This window comes from Lepidochelys olivacea (genome assembly GCF_965140295.1).
Source record: "Lepidochelys olivacea isolate rLepOli2 genome assembly, chromosome: 7".
Lineage (NCBI taxonomy): Eukaryota > Metazoa > Chordata > Testudines > Cheloniidae > Lepidochelys > Lepidochelys olivacea.
The window spans coordinates 86,317,295-86,332,221 of record NC_140417.1 but is presented as its reverse complement, the minus strand read 5'-3'; the positions used below and the strand labels follow the sequence as shown (position 1 = coordinate 86,332,221).

Genomic DNA, 14,927 nt, shown 5'->3' with positions numbered 1-14,927 from the left:
CTTGGTTGCTGTAACTTTTTTTTCCTTTGAAGTTGCACTTATTTTTCTCAGGGCAGTATTGCAAATCCTCAGAATAAAAAGCATTTCTCAACATCACTGTATTTGAAAGAAAGCTCATGACCAAACTTGACTTTTGTTTGAACTACCCACTACCTCAAGGGACTGAAAAATGATTTTGTACCAACAGTATCTGTATGTGGGCCCAATCTAAACAAGTCTGTCTTGCTTTAATAAAAGTTTAATTGGAAGATACTCAACATTTCATTTCTATACTGAATTGAAAAACTTAAAATTACATCAGTTAAAACTATCTAGCAAACCATTTAAGTTATCCATATGAAGACTGTCTTATTCCTCTAGTTAATATTTCAAATAAATATATAAAAGGTTCCTCCTTCACTTACTTGCCAAGACTGATTCAGATTTCTGTGCAGTTTCCTTACCTATTAACATCAGGCACCTTAAGTGTAGGAAAAGCTCCATATTTTGCTTTGGAGATTAGTACGGTCAAACTCTCAAGGAAGCAGAAGCCTCAATACTGGTCCTAGCAGGCAAGTGAAGGCAAAACTGATTTTCTAAGTACTGTTCTTAAATACATCTGAAAATCGGAACATAGGTTTAGTCACTTGAAATTGCAACTAGATTTTTATTTAAAAATTCTTGTACAAAAATTCTGCCATTTTCTTGACGCTAAAGAAGAGATTAGCAACTAGTGTCTTGTACTGCTGATGTTGAATGTCACACCAGTATTCCAGCCACCACCAGTAGGAGGCTTATTAGATCTTTTATAAGGGAGGAAACGCTGTCCAGTTTCCAGACCAGGTGAGTTGAAAGTTAGGAAGGGAAATCTTTAAACCGTTTAAATTGTCGTACTTCCAGGGAAGTCACTGGCTGAGGCTCTGCCACAACCTTGCTGAGACACCTTGGCCTGTGTCTGTTTCCCCATTTGTAAAATGAATAGTTTGCTCACATTTGTAAAGTTTTATGGATCTCTGATAAGATACTGCAAGTGCCAGAATTTGACCATCTGTATAGGTACAAGGTGAAAAATATCCTAAATTATTAATGCGTAAAACAGCAAAACAGCAGCAATTTCTTCTACTCTCCTACTGCTGATTTTTGTCTTGATTATATCTGTCTTAGTTAAATCCCTATTATTAAGAATTTTATTTATTCCAACCATTTATATTTATCAACTTATCTCAGGGTGTTGTACAAATACCCACATTAGAATTCAGCATATAAAAATAGTTACATGCTATAATAAACATTGTCATCTTGCCTTTTTGACTGTTTTGAAGAATGTACTAAAACATTTTTGCTTTTAATTATAATAGGGTTTTTATAGTGAGTGAAGTCTGATGGTTTCAGAGTAACAGCCGTGTTAGTCTGTATTCGCAAAAAGAAAAGGAGTACTTGTGGCACCTTAGAGACTAACCAATTTATTTGAGCATGAGCTTTCGTGAGCTCATGCTCAAATAAATTGGTTAGTCTCTAAGGTGCCACAAGTACTCCTTTTCTTTTTGTGAAGTCTGATGGTATCCCAGTATGGTAATCAAGGGAGTAGGAACAGTGTTTCTTAACTTTTGCTGTCAAAGTTTCCAGCAAAACCTAATCTTGTTTTACTAGACCTCCATTTGTATGTGATAAAATTCCCTGGTTCAGGTGAGTATCCGCTTCTGTTGCGGAAGCGTTTATGTAGAACTTCTGACAATTTAACTTTTTTCTACTTGTGGCCTGAAGCCTGGGACAGAGCCTAGCATGAATGGATTAATTAGCTGCAAGCTTGCTATTTTAGGCAGGAAGATAAATAATGTATCTTCATTCCTCTTGATGTAGCACACACTCTAGCAGGATCATAACCAGCCTACAGTATTCTAATTCCTATGAAGGTGTCTAATCTTGGATAATAATTAAGTGATTCAGCTATTACGAAATTAAATTACCACCTAACTCACTGGAAACAAATGTGGGATCTCTTGCAGCAATGGAAGGGAAAATGAGCCTCTCTTTCTTAAGGCTTTATCTACTTGTCTGTGCATGCAGTTTCTCTCAAGTCACACTGCATCATCAGTACTTTTAGATCAAGTGTGAATCCTCTGTGGCTGGAGTGGGGCTTGGCCGAGTCTCCCTTTTTGAAAATCAAGAAAGCTTTTTTTTTTTCTTTGGGCTTTGGGCTGGCAGAGAGCAAAAAAATCCAGGTAGTCAAATGCCTTCAGCCACATATTTATCACTCTGAAGTCAAGATTTCAGAGGGGGAGGCCTGTACTACAGGAATCCCAACTGGAGCTGAAAGGCCAGCTGGCTAGAGAGGAGCATCCTGAACTCTTGGGAGCACAGAGCAACTTTAGCATCAAACACTATGGAGATGGGGCAGGATAGCAGCTTCCCCCCTCACCTTTGTCAGAAGGGTGGAGGAAGCAGTGCTGATTTTTAGCTTGCTGTGTTTGGTGGTCACCCAGCACCCAAATGAAGTCCCACTAAATAGTCCTTGGCAGCAGAGTAGAAGAGACAAAAGTTGAAAAGGCTGAGAGGCAGCAAGGTGTAGAGCTGTGGGAAGCTAAAAATTGCTGTGGCATTTGTGTAAATGTAAACATTCTTTAGTGACTTTGAAAAATGGACTTTGCGTGTTTATGCTCTTCTAATTAAAATTCATTTGGAAGTATTGTAAAAGCTGAACAGAGCACAACACAGATGCAGTCTCAGTACTTTTAGAGTACACTGGGTGTGAGGCCTCTTAAGATAGGCATATGTCTCTAGCAGACCATTCTAGGGCTTAATGACAAACATACATGGTAAATATATATTGTATATTTATAAAACTTGGAGAAAGAGCGTGAAGAAGTACACACCCTGTTTTGTCCTAAAAATAAATCCCCACAGGCTGCAGAAGTTGCAAAATACTTCCACATTTCTTTGACATACCAAAACATGTTTTTCCTTTTGAGTTTTGACATGTGGACTACACTGCAATTATGAGTTTCTCATCTCATCTGTCTGAGCCACTCCTTCTCTTCTTGTCGTTGCCTTGGGCTGCCCTGAGCTACTCACACTTTCCTCTGCCTCTCCATAATCAGTAGTCATGGTTTGAGTGGATGGGGGGGGGGGGGCGCGGGGGAGAGAGAGAGAGGTGTTGGAGGAGGCATCAAGAAGTTGATGCACCGAAGTAGAGTTCTGTGCACATGAGAAAAACAGGTTCCAGAGGCAGGCTAGAAAACAATAGAAAATGGAAATAAGAAGACAAGACTGATCTACACCCATTCTCTACCTCATTCCTAATTCCCCTGTATTCCAGCAAGGGAAAGAAAGGATGATGAGAGTAAGAGCCAGGAAGAGGGAACCCAGACACCACACATGCAGGGGAAGAATGGAAAACAAACCAGCAGAGCTATAGTAAATTACATTTTAAAAAAAGCTGGATGCCAGACTGTTACAACACAACAATGCGTGACTATAGAAAATGTGTAGCTAGCAGTGTTTGGCCAGGAGCAGGATCAATTGGTGAGAATTAAAAATGCACTTCTCCCTCCAGATGTCCATACTAATAGCCTTGGAACTGTGGGCATCTGTGCATTTTCCCAAGAACTCAACCAAGTAAGCAGAAGGTGAAGCCACCCTGAATTCTTCCAGTTTAATTACCAGCAAATCAGAAATCCAGGTAACTCCATTATTAGGCTATTAGTCTGCCTGCCCAAGGCTATGCTTCAGTGGGTCTCCCAGAGGGTGATAACCTGCTATTCCACCAGTACAAGGGGAGCACGTATCTAGCCAAACCCGTGAACCTTGTGACTGGACTCTCTGCTCCACAGAAATGCTCCGTAGTTAAGCAATGCATGGAGTTAAGAGTGATACCCCGTGAACTGAGACGGAAATGTAGTTCCTAAGGCTCTCAGTGATTTCTATTACCCTTGAGTCATGGAGGCTCTTCCAGAATATCAAGCAAGTTAAAGCTTTATGCAGGTTTTGTTCCTCTGCTGTTTATCATCAAATCTTGCTCCCTGGGGATGAAACGCTGTAGAGGCAATGTGCTTGGCACTGAGGGAGGACCTTGTAATACTTTTTGCTGCTAAGTCCAATATGAACAAATGTAGCAGCAAAGGAAATCAAGGGTATTTTTGTATGAAGATGAGCATAATGGGAGACTTGATGGGGCAGGGGAGCAATAGAAGGAGGGAACTTAATGAAATTTGCACTCCCACTATTCCCACACTTCATCAAAAAATGCAAGAGCAGCACTAGGACCAACACTGACAGGCCCTAAATGGAATCCTACCTAGTCCTCTGTCAAAAAGAGTGAGGCTCTATTGTGTGACAGCAGAGATGTCTAAGGGGTAAAACAGAGGAAAATGAGTGGAATCCTTTATTCCAAGAGGACTCGAGGAAAAACGTGGTAGGGCTTGACCATTCTGATGTCTATCATGCAGGCTTGTAGCTGGTTTGATGACACGCTGGTTTGGGCTTTTGGGGTTTTTTTAGATTTACTGGAACTTATGGTATTGTGTCTAATTGATGACTCTTTGTGTATCAGAGTTGCTGGGGCTTATCCAAATATGCGTCTGTGCCCCAGGTGTACCTGAATATAAGATAGTTTATGAGCCATTCTGGCTGGGTCACCACTGTGAGAACTTGTCCTCACTTGTTTTTCCTGCTAAAATAAAGGCTTGATAGACTGTGCCTAAGCAGGCGTGGAAGCCTGCAGCTTAATCCACTCCTGAATCAGTTGGTGGGCTATGGCCCACTTGGGTGGCAGACAAAGTGAAAAGCTGCCATCCTCCTGTTTCAAAGGCTTAGGCTCCCGTCCGAATGCTTCCATTATCTCCTCCAGGCTGAACCAGCTGGCTGCTTCCAACTCCAGTTTGTTCACGCTGATCTGGAAAGGATTCAAAATGTACAAAGGACTTAAATGGCTTTAAAAGCAGCAACCTCGGACTTCATAATTCCTGTATCTACAGGACTTTCTGGCAAAAAAGGCTAATGAACTCTGGGTTCCAATGTATTCTGTGAGGCTGCTCAGTGGCTTATGTGAAATGAATTAGTAGTATTTGGCTAGCACTAGGTCTTCGCATCATACCTGTTCCTGGGGTGGCAGTCTCCACAAAGGGGCTAAGGCCTCAATGGAAATGGAGACTGAACTACTCAGCCACGAAGCAGGCTTCCAAAACAATGACAGCTTTTATACTTTAAATATCTATTATGAGACAATGCATTGACCACTAGTTGCCAATAAATTAAAAAATTGCCACTAACAGAATCTATTGCCCGCTAATATTTTGTGGGCTTTGGTTTCCTTTGATGTAACAATTAGCCAGTACACACTATTCCATTACCTTGCTTGTAATAGTGGTGCTGGTGGATGAACAAGGAACTTTAGCAATAGGAAATCAAATCAGAGCTTGCCTCATCTGCAGAGGGTGGATCTAGAGTACAGTGGTGTTTGGATCTGGATGTTGGTTCATACACATTGCAGCACAAAATACACCGTGTTTTTGAAACAGAAAAGGAGTATTTTCAAGCTTTTAAAAGGATCCCACACTCACTTCAGTAGAACTCATTGAAAGTTGCATTTAAAAGGATTTGACAATGCAGCAGTTACGTGGACTGGGAAAGGAGATTCACCAAGCAAGAAAGGTAATAAAATCTTGGGGGCTGCTCACCTTGGTCTGTTGTGGCTGCACCATGGCATGACAAGCTATCATTAGGGAGCTGTTGGGAAAGGGCCAGTGCTAAGAAGCAGAATACCACAGAGACTCCACCTCCAATCCCACCTCTTCTGCCACCTCCCGTCGGACTGTCTCCTCCAGAGTCTCACCTGGAAACACTCAAGTTAGTCAGGGACAGCCTCCCCATCAGGTAAGATAATGCTGGCAGGTTTTCCCCAGGATAGGAAAGTATCCCTTGTGCCACATAAAAATGGGTGGGATTTTAGGAATTCTTAGGAATTTTATGTTTGACTTCCCAAGTAGTATAAGTCTCTGTAAGATGAGTCATTCTGAAATCACTTTAGCATCAGGCCACAATAACAAATCCATCAACTATCTTTAGTCCCCTTCAAATTTGCTTTTTGGATACCTCTCCTAGGCACCAAAGACATTCAAATAGTAAGGTGGTGGGGGCCATATAAGTATATACTGTAGACAGAAAGAATAAGCTACTCTGACCTTCTTTCATTTTTAAAGCCACTTTCTCTCTCACTCACTAAAAGCACCACACTTTTTCTTGTAAGTTCCCCAACACACCCACTTCCACTAGCCCAGAAAAAAGATGTTAGAAGGAGAGTTCTTGGATTTAACTCAAAGATCTCATACGTGGATATGAGCACAGACAGTGCCCTGTTGCTGAATCCCATGATTTTACCCGTTACAGCGCCTTTTCTTTTTCAGATAAACACAAGCAATTTTACACTTCAGCTGGATGAGCAAAGCTGCTCTAGTAACATCCCTCCCCTTTTTCCAGAACATTACCTCTGGGCATGAGCTCCACTGAATGGGGGGAGCTACACGTCTGTAACTGGTTCCCAGACTCAAGTCTCCCACCATGCAGCACACAATCCTGTTATCAAACACAGCGTTATGCATTTGAGTGCAAAACAGTCGGTCAGAAGCTTCCTTACCCACATCACAGAAGCCTGCCAGAGCACTGTACATCCCCTTTGGGAATGACGCCTGTCGGGCAAGAAGGCACCGGCTCCCATCAGACACCAAAGTGATAACCACTGGGGACATCTAGACAACATACCAAACAGCAAAGCAACTAGGAATCAGAGTTCAGACAAGCTGATTGTTACATGAAAACTCGAGTAAGTGAGAACACAGACTATTGCTATTGCTTTTTCTAGAAGATTTCAGGGGACATTGGACAAATAATAAAGAAAAAGTACACAACTAAATAGCAAGCTCTTGCTCTTGAGTTTCACAAATTCCCTCTTATTAAGTCCAACAACTTTGGCTAGTCACTGCTGTGATCATGTGTCAGTTGTCCCACCATTCAGATGCTAACCTGTGGGTAATAAATTATTCCATTGGTACGGCAAACACGCTTGCTGCCAGCTAGGTTCTTCTGGGTAGGCTGCCCAGTTTTGCTACAGTACTGATGGGTGTCATGCCAACGAAGAAGGGCCTGAGCCTATAAACACCAAAACATAAATACCGTCAGTTAACATCAGAACATAGGGCTCATTCAGTGCAGTCATGCCATTCTCCCTGAGCGATACTTTGCCATCCTTTTCCAGTCATGCATCCTTGTGGATCAAATCACAGTTCATCAGGTCAGGCAGCCCTGAAAGTGCACATGAAATTAAGGAGCTGCTTTGAAAAGTGGCTGTAGCCACACAATGTTTCAAGCTCCTCATTTTGAATTTAAATTCCCATCCCTTTCAGCATGTCTAGGAGAGAAGAAGAAAAAGAAGTTGCTGTGTTTTGGGATTGAATAGTAACAATAACTGGAATTGAACCATGCCTTGAAGTAATGCCGAGACCAGATCTGTTTCTTGCTGTATAGCACATGTACCACAACTCTTTCAAAAAGGGGAATGATGAGCTATTTCTATTTATGGGCTAATGGACCTGATTTTAGCACACCTGCTTTTTGACGGGGCTTCCAAAAATAAATTAGGGTATCTGCAGAGTAATGGCTCAAAAAGGAGCAGTTTTAAAAGGAGAACAACACAATGAGAAAACCACTTTTTCCTCCTTCAAACCCCTTCTTTGCATTAACTTCTGCTGGGATGCATACAGAAAACTGCCCCCTGATAGTGGTGAGGCAGGTGACAAGTTGTGATTACTGTGACTATTGTTACTGACTGGTTTGTTACATTTACAAAGTGGGCAGAGAGTTAGTCCATGTTAAATCAGCATATTATTACTGTTATTCTTTCCTCTTTCCCCAGCCACTCACTTCTCTGTTTCATCCACCTGTTACATCTTGTCTTTCAGACAGAGGCTGCCATTTAATATGTGTTTGTACAGTGTCTGGCACAATGTCTCACAAACTGGTGGGGCTCCTAGGTACTGCCACAATATACATAAAATAATAAACTAATGATTGCAAGCGGGAGATCTGGTGCAAGCAATCACAATTTCTATACGTGAAATATCCTATATCATACCGAGGACAACAAGGGTGCATCTTTCCCATCTAGTTGAAAGAAAGCCTTCCGTAACTCAGTAAATGACCCCTTCAATTCAGATTCAATGACAGATTTCTCCAAGGATCCTGGAATTGAATAAATCTGTGGGAATCAGAAATTTCAGTTACCACCCCTACCCCACACCCCTCTTTGTTCCTATTAAGAGTATAAAATCTCTGAACATTTCCATAGAGCTGCTGATGACAGAATCATGTTAGTATGGAAATGACATTACATCAACCATAATACAGTCCCCAAAAGTTGGGAACTACAAACATACCAACTTTACTAAAAACAAAGAAAGAAGTAATACCATTATATAAAAATTCCATAAAGTGGCTCCCGTGAAGTCACAGTACTTCCCATCAAGGATGAGTGAGGACTTCCTTCAGAAGCAACTTCTCAACCATCGAGGACTAAGCACGCTGCCTAAACAGCATCTCCATCAGTGTGCCTGGGCTTCCTTTACTTGCAGATTTAAGTGAACAAATATAGCAGCCAATGGCTGAGACATAGATGGAGGCGTAATTCTAACCTAGATCCAGGGCAAAGTATGCCATGCATTCATCTGAACAGCCAATCAGCACTGAGTCCTCTATCATCTGTTCATTCTGTTTGAACTTCCCCAGCATGCTTTTCATTTCTAAACAAGAGAGGAAAAGGGAGGAGAAAGCTGTGATAAACTTACACTAAAAAACAACAGCTTAATATTTAAGGCTCCTACAGCCCAGGCCAATGGAACTAGGCCACATCACAGAAGGGATTTCCTATGTCTTGTGGAAAAGGTGTGAGACTGGGCAAACACCTTGAAATAGCTGACTCACGGTGCTGTTGACAACTATCCCCTGAAGTGCGGAGAGTAGTAACCCATTACACCTTCCCATCCAAGGGAAAAGCCTCAAGACAAAGCTCACATGTGGGGAAGGTATGTGGTGGTTCTAGAATGAAAGGAGTCAGGTGGAAATTGAGAATCCAGTTTATTCACCAGCTTTTGGACCATGATTGTGCAGAGCAAGAAGAGCATACAGTCTAGTGCTCGGGGACCTACAATGTGCCTCTCCCCTACAATTATTTGTGTCTCAGAATGTATTGTATTTCCCACAGAGAAACCTTCCCAGGTTATACCAAATACCCTCCACCTTCCTTGTCAACTTTATATCTCACTTACAAAGGAAATGGCTTCAAAGGAAATGGCCACACATATTTAAACCAGATTAAAAATATTGTCTCTAAATAAATATTAGTAAACGGATTAGACCTGTGTAGATACCATTTATACTTACAAAGAATTAGTTCATGTCCATGTGCCAGGGCTTTAGATGGTAATCCTAAACACAGTTATTTGATGTTAATAAATAATACCCGGAACATAAAGTGGAGAACACACTCCCATATGGCTTAATAGATTTCCTGATTCTTCATCATGATCAGTCTGAGATAAAAGGACAAAGCTCTGAGATCTTTACAACATACATGGTATCAACTAAAATCTGGTTAGTGGAAGAAACTTGGGTGTACATCATTTTGGCTGGTAAATCTATGAAGATGTTTACTACTGACCATCAGCTTACCTGCTACACTTATCTGTGGTGCCAAGTACTTGCTCCCAACTTTCTTAAGGAATGGAGAGAGATTGTGAAAGAGGTAGAATGTTCCTGAGTTCTGGGCTTTCCTACAAATGCCATCATCTTCCTTTAGCTCAAACAAGTATCTGCAGTTGTGAAAGAATCAGGAAGATCATTGCAAGACCAAGCCTAGATCAGGAATGATACACTCACTATGAACAGAGAAATGGAACAGAATACATGGTATAGTATCTTTCATATTCCAGATATTTCCAAAGCTTTGCAGAGCAAGATGCTAGTTGTTGGTGGGTAGTGACTGTACAGGTGAAGGCAAAACAATCATGCACTCACCTCACAAGAAGCCTTGAATGTTGGACACTATTTTCAAACACACTATAACCCAGCCCCAAACATATGTCCTCTATTTTATATACACAATAATTTCTGTGAAGAAATAGAATAGATGTCTTTCTACCTCACAAAGGTGCTTGGAGCCCTGAGGATCCTACTCGTCATTTGTATTGTATTTCCCCACTTTTGAAGGCTCTAAGTGATGTTTGACTGTCTTTACAAACAAGGAAGGCTGGGTATGTCTACTCTTACGTCAGTAAACACAGCTCCTAATTTGGATGACTGAATCATTAAGCAATATGAGACTCTCCCTGTCCTGCTGATTCAGGAAGTAAAGATGAAGCTCAAATCTTGAAAAAAGGCACTCCATGTTGGACTGCATCTACACTAGGGAAATGAATCATAGTTGACAACGGGTAACAGAAATTGCTATGCTCAAACTGTTTGAAGTGGTACTGAAAACTGTTGCTGAGCTGTTGATCAAGTTCAAGGAATATTTGAGAAACCTCACTGCTAGCATGCTTTCCAACAATAGGGATTGACTTCAGTTTACCTGACTTCAGCAGTTTTCAGCACTATTGGAAGGGAGCTGGGCCTTTCGACACCTGTTGTGTAGTCAGAGCTGTGAAGTGCACTGTGTAATCACTGGACTATAGGATTAACCCCAGATGCAGAATTTTAACAAGGACACATATGGAACATTGGATACATGAGCACCAACTTCTGGTCTTCCTGCTCTGTAACGCAAATAAGATAAGAACTTACCGCATTTTTCTAACATAGGTAGAATGTAACCTGCACCACAGAGAGGAAGTTCTTCTGTATACACCTTGATAAATCATAGCTCTCATCAGAACCTGAGAGAAGCTGCCTCTGACCAAAACAAAAGCACAGCATGCAGTGTAATGAATTTCCATGAATGGGTTCTGTTTAAAAAGGGATAATGTCCCAATGTAAAAAGAAATATATCTCTCTTCTACAGAGACCATAGGATGTTGAGGGCACACTTGCTAAAATATTGTTCAATTTGGCCTTGGGCTTCGTCCACTCCCCAGGAACCTCATTTTCCGAACTCAGTTTTATACACTTTTCAAAGGAAGTTCCAACATAGCTCAGTTTTTATATATTTATATATATATTTATTGTTTGTGTCCGTCAAGAAGGTCTTGTAGAAATTGCTGTAAACAAAGATTAAATTGTGCTGTCCTAATGTGTGTGTCTCTGTGATTAAGGATAATAAAGTTAATTACTATGTTGTCTGTTTTCTAAAGAAAGCTATTCCAGCTCATCAAACTGAACATCCGAATACAACAGCCAGAAAATCTACTGGAAATGCAATAATGACCGTGAAGAATTAAAGACAAAACATCAGGTGCAGAAGAGAACTCTCCAAGTTAGAAAGAAGACAGCAGTTGCAGCTGCATCAGTCTCTCTAGGAAGTTGATGATTTTGTGCAACGCTTTTAGCTGAGGCAAATACATAATCTACTCTGCCCTCAACTCCAAAATGTCAGGAAGACAACTACCCAGAAGGCAATGTTATCTATAGTATCTTTTCTGACGAACTGATGAACAGTAATTCTTAATTAATTATTAATATTTGGCTCTTATACAGCACTTCCTAACCATAGATCTCAAAGCATTTTACAAAGGAAGTTAAGTACTACTAGCCTCATTCAGGGGTGCTGGAAGTAGGGGTGCTGCCATCCCCTGGCTGGAAGTGGTTTCCACTATATAAGGAGTTTATAGTTCGGTGCAATGGCTCTCAGCACCCCCACTATAAAAATTGTTCCAGTACTCCAGCCTCATTTTACAGATGGAGAAATTTAATCAAAGGAAAAGAAGATTCCGTGGATACTCCATGCAATTCTACACTAGCCATTATGGAAAGTACTCTGTTCCTGACACTTTATCCACAGAAATGGGAACTTATAAAAATATTGCAAAACTGCATACATGATTATGACATGAAATTACTGAAAGAGCTTAATTGTCTCAATGATCAGATTTGAATGGGATCTGAGGTGTCAGGTTAAAAATTATGTGGCTCTAGCAGGAACCAGTCTTTGATCTTTGTTTCTCCATCCCTACTACTCCCAGATCAGTTGGGATTCTTTTTTTTCCCCCGGTGTAATTCTGGACAAACTGATTGTAGACTGAGAGTTGGGAAAAAATTTGGATAGATCCTGGCAACCAGCAAGGCATTTCTGTTTTATTCCTTTTCCTGGTTTGGATGCTATGGAGCAGCACTGTCTCCTCCTGATTCTACCACCAGATGTATGTTCATCGAAGTACCAGGCAATTTTCATCCCTGGGATACCTTCACTGACTTCAGTGGAGTCACAGCAAGGTTGAATTTTGGCCATCCTTTTTAAGGACCTTCCTCCAGCCCTTATATAAGAACTTTTTTTCAGTACTAACGAAGTTTTTTTAAATGGAAAATAATTCCCCTTATTTTAACAAAATTAATTTGGAAGCACTGTGAGCTCTGTACATGGTATCATTACTTGCAGGATTCTATGAAACGGAACATTTTGATAGTCTAGTCAAGGGGTGGGCAAACTTTTTGGCATCAGGGCCACATCGGGGTTCCGAAACAATATGGCGGGACGGGTGGGGAAGGCTGTGCCTCCCCAAACAGCCTGGCCCCCACCGCCTATCTGCTCCCTTCCACTTCCTGCCCCCTGACTGCCCCCCTCACGGCCCCCGACCCATCCAACCCCCCCCCTTCTTGTCCCCTAACCGCCCCTCCGGGACCTCACCCCCTATCCAACTCCCCCCGCGCCCTGTCTCCTGACTGCCCCAACCCCTATCCACACCCCCACCCCTTGACAGGCCTCCCGGGACTCCCACGCCTATCCAACCCCCCTGCTCCCCGTTACTTGACCACCTCCCCCGGACCCTCCGCCCCATCCAACTGCCCCCTGCTCCTTGTCCCCTGACTGCCCCCCCGGGACTCCCTGCGCCTTATCCAACCCCCCCCTTTACCATGCCGCTCAGAGCACCAGGACTGGCAGCTGCGCCGCCCGGCGGGAGCCAGCCACACTGCTGCGCAGCCCAGAGCACCGGGACAGGCCGGCGGCTCTCGCAGCCCCGCCGCCCAGAGCTCTGGCGGCACCGCGAGCTGAGGCTGCGGGGCAGGGGGGACAGCAAAGGAGGAGCCCGGGGCTCGCCTCTCCAGCCGGGAGCTCAAGGGCCAGGCGGGATACTGCCATAGTTTGCCCACCTTTGATCTAGTCTGTGAAAATCCCAAACACAGCATAAAGTTTAAGGGCAGATCAGTGTAGGAGTTAACAGAAAACTCTGTACTTTGCTCTAGAACGGGCAGCTGGGAGAGGGTTCAGAATCTGCCTGCAGAGGGAGAGAGTCTCGGGATGAATCATAGAATATCAGGGTTGGAAGGGACCTCAGGAGATCATCTAGTCCAACCCCCTGCTCAAAGCAGGACCAGTCCCCAATGTTTGCCCCAGATCCCTAAATGGCCCCCTTGAGGACTGAACTCACAACCCTGGGTTTAGCAGGCCAATGCGCAAACCAGGGCAAAAACTCCTTCTTATAATAATAACATGCAAAATCGGGAGATGAGGAGCCTTTAACTCCTTAATTCCTTGGCGCCCCAAGAAGCACGGTTTGTATTTAGCAATAATGAATTCAGGCGCTCTCATGCACAGTCAGAGCTGCCACCCTGTCAATCCTGTCTATGTTGCGTGCACCCTGAGTAGGTGGGTGTCAGCCAATGAAAGTCCACCCATTTCTGGAACTTACTGTAGTCAGTGCAGAAGGAATGCTACCTCGGAGAGCCGGAAGTGCCTCGTAAAAGCCACACGCTGACCCACAGGATGTGAAAGGAAATGCAGCGGGTCTGTGACTCGGCTCCACGTTTTTCAGAATGCCTTTCCCCACAGGGAGCTCTGGGAAGTGTAGTTCCACAAAGACTGCTTCAGAAGCCCCTCGCACTGTGGAGGCTGTGTTTGACAGGTCACTGTACAATTGCTCTTATTTTTCTTAACTCTTTGCATTAGTGGTGCTTTCTTGTAGTGAATTATTGATTTTCTACTAACAGTTCATTAAATCAGAGAACCAACTCGCTAGATGCCCCCAAAATAAACATGTAACAGGCAACAGCGATGCTAGTGCTGTGTTTTGATCTATTTTTATAGAACCTAGTAGTATTTTTTGCAAGCTTTCTCTTTTTTTATGTCTGAAATGTGGGGAAACTATTTTAATGAGTAAGCTTAAGGATCTGAATCCTCCCTATGCCCTTAATAAAGACAAATGTGTAAATATCAATATGCATGTGACAGGTTTCAGAGTAGTAGCCCGTGTTAGTCAGTGTCCGCAAAAAGAACAGGAGGACTTGTGGCACCTTAGAGACTAACAAATTTATTTGAGCATAAGCTTTCGTGAGCTACAGCTCATGTGGTTTGCAGTGTTGGTGTAACTGTGTTGGTCCCAGAATATTAGAGCGACAAGGTGGGTGAGGTAATGTCTTTTGTCGAACTTCTGCTGGTGAGACAGACAAGCTTTGGAGGCCCCACAGACCTCCACTTCAGGTCTGGGAAATGTATTCAGGGTGTCACAGCTAACACATATTTCAAGGGACCTTTCAAGGGGAAGTGATCCCTTGAAATATGTGTTTAATTACTTCTGCTAAACAATCTGTTCCACCTCGTATTTAGCTGCGACACTCTGAGTACATTTCCTGGACCTGAAGAAGAGCTCTGTGGAAGCTGGAAAACTTGTCTCTCTTACCAAAAGAAATTGGTCCAATAAAAGATATTACTTCAGGCCCCTTCTCTCTTTGTGCAGGGGAGGGAGGAAAGGAGATTGACAGATCTGTATAGTTTCAAAGCACTCAAGACTATGTTTGAAATTGCAAGCACACAA

The 14,927-nt window shown here is 42.7% G+C and overlaps 1 protein-coding gene across 1 annotated transcript; it reads right to left on the bottom strand.

Moving 5' to 3' along the window:
- Window positions 1-3,612: 3,612 nt before the first annotated feature.
- Window positions 3,613-13,879, bottom strand: NUDT13 (nudix hydrolase 13). Its single transcript, XM_084635429.1, is given in 10 exon segments — window positions 3,613-4,870; window positions 5,655-5,723; window positions 5,727-5,809; window positions 6,611-6,722; window positions 6,997-7,122; window positions 8,105-8,211; window positions 8,661-8,768; window positions 9,697-9,836; window positions 10,807-10,914; window positions 13,806-13,879. Coding segments are annotated over 9 exon segments (1,026 nt in total). The 5' UTR covers window positions 10,893-10,914; window positions 13,806-13,879; the 3' UTR covers window positions 3,613-4,675.
- Window positions 13,880-14,927: the final 1,048 nt, after the last annotated feature.